The 12,657-nt window shown below is 42.5% G+C and overlaps 1 protein-coding gene across 5 annotated transcripts in view; it reads left to right on the forward strand.

Moving 5' to 3' along the window:
- GRIA2 (glutamate ionotropic receptor AMPA type subunit 2) overlaps positions 1 to 12,657 on the forward strand; it is a 512,702-nt gene that overhangs the window by 465,141 nt on the left and 34,904 nt on the right. For all 5 annotated transcript variants that reach the window (XM_078676989.1, XM_078676984.1, XM_078676985.1 and 2 more), the window contains exon 12: positions 10,572 to 10,770. In XM_078676989.1, the coding sequence (XP_078533115.1) occupies positions 10,572 to 10,770 (199 nt within the window). The remainder of the gene's footprint in view (positions 1 to 10,571; positions 10,771 to 12,657) is intronic.

Below are 12,657 nucleotides of genomic sequence, written 5' to 3' on the forward strand. Positions count from 1 at the left end.
CCAGCATAGTCGGAGCCTCAGCATTTTCTACAAACAAAACCTCACTTGATGCATCTAAGTGTATGTTGCCCTGCCCTTTCTGTAAAATGGGGTTTACATTTTTACCTTGCTTTTCAGTTGGCACATAGGTCTCCTTAACCACTGGACCTTTTGCCTTTTTCTTTTTCTTAGGTATAGCACCCTCCCTCCCCTGGACTGCCTGAAACTTATGTCATCTTGTGTTTGATTCATAACTAGTTCCGGGGTCCTTTCTAGAGACAAATTTAATTGTGAATCAGTTAACAATTGAGATGCAGACAGATCTACCTCATTTGGGATGCTATGTACGTCGACACGCACATCTACTGTGTTTGCTAATGCGATCAGGCCCAAGGATGATCTTTTAGCTAAGGCTAAATCTTGGGACACTCTACGTTCCATAAGGATGATGCCTTGATCTGTTACTTCATTGGCCCTTCCTAATAAAATTGTCAAGTGGGCCTATTATCTGTGCCCCATTTGCAGCCGTTTTACTTATACTCCCTCTTGCAGTCATTTTTTACAAAGGAAGAAATTGATATAATGAATACAATGTATGACCAGGAGTATCAGCTACAATAGATTAGGACGAGTTAAAAGGTAGAACATACACACAAATTATAGCATTATAGAAGTAAGGACTAAAGAGGATGGGCCCGGTCCGGTCTTAAACGTTCTTTAACGGGCTTAAACGTGCCCGTCCTTGGCCCGGGCTTCGCCCGGCGCCCGCGCGCGTGCGTCCCACGTGCGCAGTTCGGGTGAAGTCTAAATAGCAGAGGATGAGGCGGGAAGAGGACCAACTGCGGCAGGTCACCAGTCACTCTACATGCTGGTCCTCGCAGTCCCGCAAAAGTCTTTAAGCTTAGGGCACTTCCAATCCGAGCCTCCAAATGAGGTTTCAGTCCCCTCAGCTGTTCCACAAATCCACAAACGCGAGCAGCACCCGCGTAGCGGTGGGCCGCGGGAAGTGGACGATTTACACCGTGAATGAGATGAAGAAACAACAACAGTTCCTGCAATCACCGGACTCTCCCCTTCAGCAATACAAACAGCACCAGGTCGGCGGCGTCCGTGCGAAGCTTCATCCGGGCTGAAGGTGAGGTGGGAAGAGAACCAGCTGCGGCAGATCACCAGCCGCTCTGCATGTTGGTCCTCGCAGTCCCGCAAAACTCTTTAAGCTTAGGGCACTTCCAATCCGAGCCTCCAAATGAGGTTTCAGTCCCCTCAGCTGTTCCACAAATCCACAAACGCGAGCGGCTCCCGCGTAGCGGTGGGCCGCGGGAAGTGGACGATTTACACCGTGAATGAGATGAAGAAACAACAACAGTTCCTGCAATCACCGGACTCTCCCCTTCAGCAATACAAACAGCACCAGGTCGGCGGCATCCGTGCGAAGCTTCATCCGGGCTAAAGGTAAGGTGGGAAGAGAACCAGCTGCGGCAGATCACCAGCCGCTCTGCATGCTGGTCCTCGCAGTCCCGCAAAACTCTTTAAACTTAGGGCACTTCCAATCCGAGCCTCCAAATGAGGTTTCAGTCCCCTCAGCTGTTCCACAACTCCACAAACGCGAGCGGCTCCCGCGTAGCGAGGGCAGCGAGAAGTGGTTGATTTACACCGTGGATGAGACGAAGAAACAACAGCAGTCCCTGCAATCACCGGTCTCTCCCCTTCAGCAATACAAACAGCACCTATTTATCAGTATCTATTTATCATAAGGGAAGCTGTACCGCCATTGGATCTGCTGTATCCCTTAGAGAACTATTATGCACACCCTGTTATGGGAAAAGAGTATGTTTTTTGTGAGTGTGTGGGTGGACCTTTAGCTCTCAGAGAGTTGTTAACTTACATTGGGGAAAATACTGCACTAGTAGTTGAGTAAATATATCCATGCAACACAAAGGGTGACTAATGCCCTTGTAGAGAAAAGCTGCACCATGGACTTAAATATAGAGGTACTATAAATCCAGAGGAACTTTAAGGGTCACTCGTGACTCCTAGGAAATGTGGCTGTATGTGGGCAGACATCTGTATCTAGAGAGAAACTATGGGCCAGATGTATCAAAGAGTTTTGCCCATTCTGTATCTATGGAAAAATGTGTTGATACATATGATCCTATGCTCTTTGAGAAAATGAATGTGATGGAGGCTTCTTGACCCCTCATTCCCTAATGGTTTGCAGGACATGGAGAATGTATTTTAACGTGTAAATTTAATATGTAAATAGTGGTATTTTTAGATCTGGAATCCTTGGTGTGGTTCTCCCCTAACTTTACGACTTTAATCCTCTCATTTAGCTGGCTTTGTTTTTGCGAGCTTTAGACTCTGCACACTTTATCACTGTTAACCATTTTCGCTTATATCCCACTGGCCTATGTAATGTACTTGTAAGTCCTTAATAAAGTGGTACTACATGTTTTCAGGCTCTGTAAATGAAATGACACTAGTGGGCCTGCATCACTGATTGTGACACCCACTTATGTACCCTTTAAACATGTCTCAGGCCTGCCAATGCAGTGTCTGTGTGTGGAGTTTTAAACTACCATTTCCACTTAGCAAAATAAACCTTTTGCGAGGTCCAACCCTTCTTTTTTAATACATTTAAGTCACCCTATGGTAGGTTCTGAACAGACCAGAGGGCAGGGTGCATTGGATTTAAAAACTAGAACATGTAATTTTAGGTTTTACATGACTTGCTATAAAAATAACTACATTCTTTCTTCACTAGTGCAAGGTTTCACTCTCCCATAGGATAGCATTGGAATTACCTTATTACATTTAATAAGCTTTAACCTACAATTGGAAGCAGGTAGTCAGCTCAGGCTTGGTGTCTAAAGAATTGTAATTAGTATCCCTCTTTACTACTGAAGTCTGATTTTTAATTCTGAAAATGCCACTTTTATTTAGCATTTCTTGCCCTAACCATTTGATGGCAGCAACCTGATCCTGGGTCATATAACTAGGCATAGCTGGCTGTTGGTCTTTTTGTGCATTGCTCCCAGACAATGAGACAAAGAGAACCTAGGTTTTGGCAGGATGGGCCACTCTGAGTCAATGAGGGAGAGAATCTGTCACCTACCACACTTGCACTTCACAAAGGCTCTGCCTGAGCGCTCTCCCAAAGGTTTTGACACTGGTCTTTTGTTACCCCACAAACGTTGGGGCCAGGACGTGGAGGAAGGGGTTGCCTGACTCCTCAGGGGAGGTGGAAACCTCTAGAACCTTCTTCTACTTCAAAGTGGGCCCCTGGTATAAATATTGGACCCTTAGACCCAAAAGTTCAGTATATACTTCTCGACCTGTGGACTCAGACACGAAGAAGGACTACTGAGCTGCTGATTGAACTGCCATTCCGCTCTACTGCTGCTCTAAAGGACTGCTTCCCTGCTATGCTGACCTGCTGACTTGCTGCCCTGTTATCCTTTTGCCTGGGTGAGGACTCGACTTGCACCTGTAAACTCAGTAGCCATAGTAACTCCAAGAGCTAGTTGGCTGGCCTCCTGATCAGAAGCCTCAGGGACATAACAGGCTTCCAACAACCTTGAACCCAGCACCAAGACTTGCCATCTGTGAGTCCTGCCCTCCCAAGTGGTGCCACCCCATTCCTGAACCATTGGAAGTAGGCTTGAAGGTGCTCTGCTACGCCATCTGTGGATCTAGCAGTACCAATGAATCTCCTCTGCGGTGCAGCGCATCCCTCGCAGAACCGGCTCATCGTCTTTGCTGCTCAACATATCGACTTGGCACTGATGCACAGACTTCCCCAAAACAAGGACCTTGCTTTACCTATAGCAGCCCGTTGGATCCAGCACATCTCCATGTTAGGACATTGCCTCACCCAATGCAGCCCACCGGAACTGTCTCTGCGCGACACATCTCCACTAAAGGACATTGCCTCAGAACCACGGCTGCATGAAGCACCTCCTCCTCTGGACCTTTCATCACTTCTGCTGCATGACACATCCTCAGCACTGGACTCTGCAGCTCTTCACAACCAGGATTTACAGTACTCTTGTTCAGTGGGCCGAACTGGGCCCCTGTAGCTGGGCCAAGCTTCATTGCTGGAGGCCTGAACTTGTGACGTTGTGTTGGTCCGCTATTTTCAGTTAAATCTTTAAAAATTGGATTTGTTCAGTACTACTGATTAGAATATTGGTCTTGATTTATTTATTACAATTTACTCTATTTAACTTATTTGATATGATTTGTTTGTGTTGTGTTTACACTTTATTACTGTTTGAAGTGCTGTATACATACTTTGCACATTGCTTCAAAGTTAAGCCGGACTCCTTTCTGGTAAACTACCAGAGGGCTGAGCACGGGTTAATTTTGAGTTTTGCTTGTGACTTCACCTTAAGAAGGATTGTGGTTTCAGATTGAGTTAGGTTTCACTCCACTCAACCAGTAACCTAATTTCTCACATGTATCCTATGTGATTCCATTCAAGGGGCATATATACTAAGAGACAAACATTCAGGCATATAGCCAGACAGATAGGATGTCACAAAGACCTGCAACCATACCTATGTATGTGATATATTTTAGAATGTAGGCCAGTTCTTTTTCCGTTGAGTTAATGTGTCAAAAGTCCATTGCACATTAAGTACCCTGACTGTTTAATGCACATTTCTTTTGCATCCGGGGTCATCTTTATTTTTAAATGCATAAACGTTCTTCTTGTGCACTAATTTTCACCAGCCGTTTTATCCCTGTGTGCTTATGTTTCCCCTTTCTTTCCTTTCCTATTCTTTATTGCAGAGGGTGAGTTGATGCATGTCCACTATAGCATATCATCAGGTATCAGAGAACAACTAAGTATTCTAAATGATGAGAGTGTTGAAAAGGGTGCACAAGTTGAGTCTAGGCTTAAGAAGGCAATATCATAAATGGGCATATTTGATTTGAATCAATCTGATCACTTGACATTTAGTGGGACATTCAGTACAGGAAATGGCCAGTCTATTAAACTAATATTAAGGTATGTTCTCCTTCTGTGTTGCCAGCATTTGTAGCATACAGTACCGCCTATTGATGCTTCTTGGAGCTAGGCACTGTCAGGTCAAAAATGCAACATCCATTCTTCATACAATGGAAATTGCAGATATTTTGCATATGCCTTATTGCAAGATAGCCTAGAGTTAAACTCAGAACTCTAAGGACTGTTTCATGAAGTACCTTTTTGAAATGATTTTAAGGAGCTATTCAGTCTCTGTCTCTTTACTTTGGGCAGTTAAACCCAGTCTCTATTAGAAGATTGAAGTTAGCAGGTCTATGGGGCAAGATGGTGGGTCTAGTCAATGAACTGGCCAGTGCACTAGCCTCTTAAAATAAACGTGTTGAGCAAGTGGAGTATGTTTGAAACTGAGGACGAGTACCCTTTCTATACCACCTGCAGACTGGAATACGCTCCTACAATCTGAAATTGTTGGAAGCATCGCCTGAAGTTCGCGGTATCATATCCAAAGCATTCTACCACTACGAAGCCCAGTACAGCGTTCAGTGCTAAAATGCCATGTTTCTTCTTAAGGTTCATGGAAAAGAGACTCAAGGTACTACACAATGAAGCAAATAACCTTACACAGAGAGACACTTCTTCTGAGAAACATGCATCCTGGCAAGGCTTTACATCACATTATATTCCCGAAAGCCTCCTAATGCTAATTATGTCCATGAGCCAATACATCTACTTAGAGGAAACTTCTAAAAAGAAAATTACATTTGAAATCCAAGTATACGCCATGTTTTTCTATGTGCGTTAGACTTTTCTCCCTCTCTAAATGGAGAGGGAAATTAAAACCATGGGGATAATTCAATGCAAGCATGAACTATGAATAACTTCTGTTTTGACCAACTAAGGATCTTTTCTTCAATATTCATTTTATACGGATTTCCTAAATATTTTATAGAGGTGCTTCTGTTTGCTTTCCCAACGCTGCAAAAATGACAGATTTACAGCCTATGCGAAATCTTGGATGACTGACCTTGATAGCAAAGACTTGTTTTCTGAAAAGATGCTTCTTTCTGACATAGCCTGCAGTTCCAGGAGTAAGCCACATATACATACACAGTGCGTGTTTGGTAACCAGGACCCAAAACACACCTATACAGAGGGTGGTCCCTTATGTGACAAGATGGTTATGGGGAATTCTCTTACATTCCCAAGTTTCTCAAAACATGCTGAATCTTTTATGTTTCCAGAATCTACTTTTTTGTTGAGCAGGAGAGAAACACACTGGAACCCCTTAAAACGTTACATATTTATTGTTCTGATGTTAGCTCACAATTTCTCTTGTACCTTTCTTGCCTCTGGGTTCATAAAAGATGTTTAAGAGAGGATCTTAGGTGTTTACCAAAAATCACCGGGCCACAGAGATGCTTCAGTGTGAAACATAATAACTATGCGCTTTTGAATTGACTATTCATTACACTGCTCTCCAGAGTGGTCCCTTTGAAAAAAAAAGAAAGTGCAATAAGCCTGCCTTTTTTTAACACTCCGGTCCACTCCGGTTTTGCTTTGTTCGCCCTAAGTTGGCAGGGTATGCCCAGACTTGGGTCCCTTGCTCAATTTGCCACTGGATTCAAGCTAGCCTGGCTGATGACGACTAATTAGCCGAAACCGGTCCCAGGATGCTTGTTTCCGGTCCAGGGAAGACATGGCTTGGCAGTTCGGGCTGGACTGTTCCCATGAGGCACAGGGTCAGACTGATTTGCATATGGCCATGTCTGAACTCGGGTGGCAGAGTGAGCTAAAGACTGATGATGGATTAAACCCAGATCAGTTGACTGGGGTGAGTGCTTGCAATGTTCAACACTGTGTCCATTATCCCCTTTGGTTTTGATTGTTCGTCCTAAGTTGGCAGGGTATGCCCAGATGTGGGTCCCTTGCTTGCTTTGCCACTGGATTCAAGCTAGCCTGGCTGATGATGGCTGATTAGCCAGAGACCGGTCACAGGATGCTTACTTCCGGTCCAAGAAAGACATGAATTGGCAGTTCGGGCTGGACTGTTCACATGAGGCACAGGGTAAGATTGATTTGCATATGGCCATGTCTGAACTGGGGTGGCGGAGTGAGCTAAAGAATGATGATGGATTAAACCCACATCAGTTGACAGGGGGTGAGTGCTTGCAATGTTAAGCACTCCTTACTTCATCCCCTTTCGTTTTGCTTTTTTTTTTTTAAGTTCAAAATATAGTTTATTAATATTCATAAAAATCACTTATACAACTTTGAGCGAGATCAATACAAAAAAAATCAAATACAAAAAGAAGCATACAGTAAAATTAATAAAGTAAACAATCCATAAAAAGTAAATTACAAATACAACCAGCTAGAATGAAAAAAGACAATAATCATTAATGCATTAAAATACAACAGGATGATAATATAATTATTAAGCTGAAATAGATAAAACAATGAAGGGAACTCAAGGAGGTTTAGCGACTTCCTGCTGAAAGGGTGTTTGAGGCAGAGGGCGGAGAGCACATGCATCAAAAAATGAAGTGACTGGATCCCACAACTGTTTTCGTTTTGCAGCCATAGCAAGTGGCTAAACATACGTTGTGTCAAGCCTATGATTGTAACAGACAGCGTACCACCAAGCCTGATACGAAAGTTTAGTGAAATCCTTCCAAGCCTTAGTAATCTGCTGGAAGGCTACTGCAATAAGCAGGTCAATTATTTTTATGCTGAGAATGCAATGATCCCAGATAGGGGATAAACTACCTAAAAAAATATGAGTTATGTGAAACGGGTGTGCAGTGGAATTTTTTTTATTTATTTGAGACCATACCTTAACCCAAAACATGTGAACTGGAGTGCAAGTGAAAAGCAAATGCAATAAATCTGCATGAGGTGCAGAGCAGGTCCAACATTTATGTGACAGGTCAGGGTATCTTTTATTAAGAATTAATGGAGAAAGTAAGAGTCGATTATAAATAAAAAACAAAGTCTGAATAGTATTTGCAGCCCTGGAGGATTTACGTATCTTAATCCATAGCCTGTCCCACAACTCAACAGACCATGAGAGACCCATATCTGCCTCCCATGCTGCCTCCACTTTAGTTTTTGTGCGTGGTGATGTAGGAGCATTTAACAAAGAATAAATCATTGACTCCCTGGTCCCTCTAGTGAGTAAAGTGCGCAGTTGGGAAATGCTTGGAGATTCCTGAGGTGACGCAGAAGGCAAGATGATATGCGAATGGTAAGCTGACTGAAGTGCTTGTGTTAGTTTGATATATTTAGCTTGAAAAGAAGCAGGAAGACAGAAAGATGCCGCAGCTTCTGAAAAAGAAATAACACGAGCTTGCTGAAATAATTGATGTACCCATATAAGACCACGACCTCTCCAAGACTTCCAAAAAAATGGTTTATTATTTAATAAAATTGATGAGTTATGCCAGATAGGTTGTTGAAAAAAGGACGAAAATAAAGAAGGTGGCAAAATTTTAGATGTGTACTTGAGAATCGGAGTGGAAATAGACTGTGGTGGGCGCGAAAAAGAGAGGTACTCCATAAAAGAAAAGGGAGAAATAAATGCCAATTCTAGCGATTTCCACAGGGGAGAAAATATGGAGGAATCTTCAATCCATTTGGAGGCTTGGTTTAATAGAAAGGATTTGTGATACAAAGAAAAATTTGGAAAATTTACCCCACCTTCAGCCTTCGGGCGCGTTAACTTAGATATGGACATGCGAGCCTTTTTACGTCCCCACAGGAATGAAGATAAAATGGAGTTAATTTTCTTGAAATGAAATAAAGGAATAGAGAATGGAATGTTGGAAATCGTGAATAAAACCAAGGGGGAAAGCATCATCTTGATAGTATCCAGTCTACCCCACCAAGAAAGTTATAAAGGATGCCATTTTGTGGTGAGATCCGTCAACTTTTTAATACAGTCTTCCATGCAACGTGAAACCGTACCGGAAAGAGAGGGAGTGAAGAGAAGACCTAAATTTTTGATACAATTAGAGTTCCATGTGAACCCTGAAGTAAGGAAATCCGATTTATAAGTGAATTTAGTCAAAGGTAAAATCTCACACTTATCTTTATTTAATTTATAGCCGGAGACAGAGGCAAATAAATTAACTTCAGTTAAAAAAGCAGGTAATGAAGTCATGGGCTCAGACAAAAATAATAGAACATCATCCGCGTACGCTGCCATTTTAATTGTGGACTGTGGGAACGTGAAGCCCTTTATGGCAATGTTTTGACAAATTCGTAGAAGAAAGGGTTCTAAGGCAAGATTAAATAGGAATGGCGAAGGAGGACAGCCCTGGCGCACCCCTCTACCGAGAGGAAAATAAGAAGAAATGCCACCATTCGCTGCAATAGCACCTCTGGGATGCGAATATAAGAGAGAGATGAGGGTCAAAATTCTTGGGCCAAAGCCGAACCATTTCAACATCTGAAAAAGATACGACCACTCAACTCTATCGAAAGCCTTTTCTGCGTCCAAGGCAATTGCAGCGATAGAATGAGAAGAGTGAGAAGTCTTAGAGAGAATATCGAAGAACAATCTAGTGTTATCTGAAAGCAATCTGCCTTTGACGAACCCAGACTGCTACTTCCCCAAAAGATCCGGCAAAAAGGATTCTAAACGGAGAGCCAAAGTTTTAGAATTTTTTTTATAATCAATGTTCACTAGGGAAATGGGTCTATAATTTTTACAATGCTGCGGGTCTTTACCTGGTTTGGGAAGAATGCAAATGAGGGCGTCAGAAAAGGAACCTGAAGAAGAACCAGAATTGGTTTTGCTTTTTTAAGAGCTCGCCACCGATGCCTTCAAGGGTTGTGGCTGCTGAAAATCAAGCCTACCTATCTTTAGTTCTGCTTCATGCCTCTTTCTTCCCCTCCCTACAATTCCTGTCTATTTAGCTCACTCTTTCAGGTTCTTGTTCATTTCTTCTTTTAGCCTAAAATACTGTACTGTATCTCTGCCTCATTCCTTCTGCTTTTCTCTCTCTTGATTTGGGTCAAACTCTGATGAACAAAATTAAGAGTCGGTCCCCAAAAATGAGTGCTGGTTCCCAGAACCTTTAACCAATCAAGCACTGGATCACTCCTGCTGTATATATCATTGGCGTATGAGTTCCATCATATTTCTCTACATCTCATAAACATGTTACCCACCTTTTTTATGGTAATTAACTTCATTGTTTTGAATAGGTTGTCTATTTTTTTAACTTATATTTAACAGTTTTCTTAAAATTGTTTGGTCAAAACAGATAAAAAGTATGTGGGAAATAAATGGTTTCCGTCAGATACAGTTTGCCCTCGGAGATTTTATGAGAGGGGACATTTTACAGATATGATTCCTGTCCCTCCCCATGCATAAATTAAAAGACAACTGAAATACATTGCTGACATATATATTCACAGGGCAACTATTGAATGTTTTGCTGTAATTTCCTGTAAGATGGAAAGCTCAGAAAAGCAATACAGTTTTTCCTAAGTACTTCACTGTATTAAGAGCCTGGCTGTATGCATTGTACTACCAAACGTGTTCCTGATAAGAGCTTCACTTGATTTTACATATTAATTTCATATTTCTCAATAGATCCCTGTCTGGGCGCATTGTTGGAGGTGTGTGGTGGTTCTTCACCCTCATCATTATCTCATCCTACACTGCTAATTTGGCGGCCTTCCTGACGGTAGAGCGGATGGTGTCTCCCATCGAAAGCGCAGAAGATCTTTCTAAGCAAACAGAAATTGCTTATGGAACTTTGGATTCTGGGTCCACTAAAGAGTTTTTTAAGGTAAGAGTCTATGCATGAATAACTTGTTGTATGTCCTGACAGACCTAAAATATGTAAGGCTCATATTTGCTATCACAGTTTAAATAGCTTTTTTGAACCAACGTACTTCCTAAATCATTGAAAAGAAGTTCAAAATGGGACCTTTAAATGATTGGGTTGCTTTATGATTCAGGTGAAGATTCTACTTTTCAGATATGTAAAACCAACCACAATTTCATGTTTTTTTTCTTTTCACAGCTGTTGCTGTGAACAAAGGCCTCTCGCTTCCCGAGGGGATTTAAACCCCCTCAGGCTCTGAGAAGCCTTTATTTTTACAAATTAGAAAATTCTGTCCTCTGGGGATGGAATGTTCTAATAGCCTTAGAGCCCTTGTAATGGGCTCTACCGGCCATTAAAGGCCTGCTTCCTTGTTAAAGGCCCTCACCTCCCACTTTAACACTGGAGCAGGCCATTAATGGCCGGTAAAGCCCACTACGTCAGGCTCCAAGGCTATAAAACAAAGACCAGAGGCAAGGGTAGGCGACCCGGCGCAGTGACGCTGACTTACAGGATGATTATCCTCGATGTGTCATAGCCCCGCTGGTACTGTTGAGGCATGAACAAGGGTTCTAATTGATTACCCCCAACTACATTTAGGTACCTTCCCTAAATGTACTTACGTGATAGGTAGATTCTGATAGTCACTAACCACAAGGTGTAGATAGTTTGCATATAGGTCCTGATGAATTGCCATCTGATCTTGTAGACGCTGTGGCAACAAACATGTTACCGTTGTAGAGTAGAGCACTACAATCTTTAACTAATACATTTTAGATAGAAGTTGCCACTCTAGTTTCATTTTAATCAGGTAGGAGCCATTTTATTAAAGTACTGTTTTGGACGACCTAACCTGTTTTAATTTACACTCTCACCACAATACATCTACACTAGCCTAGGCCCCTCGCCCACACCTCACCAAATGGCAAGGAACAATAGATCTCTGCCAAAGAGCCCCTTCATTGGGTGCCCATCGGGTTTTGCAGCGCCGACCCGATGAGGAGCAGTCCCGATGATGAAGCAAGACACCTAGCTGGCTGGGTGTGTGAGGGCACTAGTTCCGAATGGAGGAATTCCCCCTCCTCCACTTCCATTTATCTTCCCGCAGGACACATCATCCCCAAGGGAATTGAACACTTCCTAACTCTCTGTACTCACCCCTTCAGGTGACTCTACCCTACTACCTGCATACCCTTTCTTTTTCAGATATAAAATAAAGACCTCACAGAGCCCGAGGAAATTGAAATCTCCTCAGGCCCGTGAGGCATTTGTTCACAGCACCCCAATTACTGATCATTCAAATGCTTTGTCTAAAGTAGACTCTATGGTGAAGAGATCTAAAGAACTGAAAAAAGTATGAGTGGAATGTAGGTATCAAAAACAGGGTACAAAGTCAGAAGATGTACCGGGTAACCTCCTTTGTTACAGTCTATAATTGCAATTGCTACAAAGCATCAATCACCTTAGCAACAATGGTTTCAGGATGAAGCTGAACATGGTTCCAGAAACTTGGATAAGGATTGTTGCTTGATTTGTGGGCAAAGGCTTGGATTTTTAGGAGTAATTTCTAATTGTTTTGGTGTATGTCCAAGCCACTGGACAACAGTATTAGCCTTCACCTGCTTAGGTCAAACTCCATAGTCAGCAGTATGGCATTCAAGAAGCCACAAGGGATTTGATTTGGAGTTGCAGATATTCCTTGCCACATTTACAGGGAAATCTAAATGAGTAAAATGAGAGGCATTGTGGTTTAAGCCAGCGGTATGTTGCTGGATCACTTGTGAACAATTACTAATACCACCTTCATTCAAATGTTAAGAAGAAATCTTGATGAACAGCATAGTGCAAAAA

Source organism: Lissotriton helveticus, chromosome 2_1 (genome assembly GCF_964261635.1).
Source record: "Lissotriton helveticus chromosome 2_1, aLisHel1.1, whole genome shotgun sequence".
Classification (NCBI taxonomy): domain Eukaryota; kingdom Metazoa; phylum Chordata; class Amphibia; order Caudata; family Salamandridae; genus Lissotriton; species Lissotriton helveticus.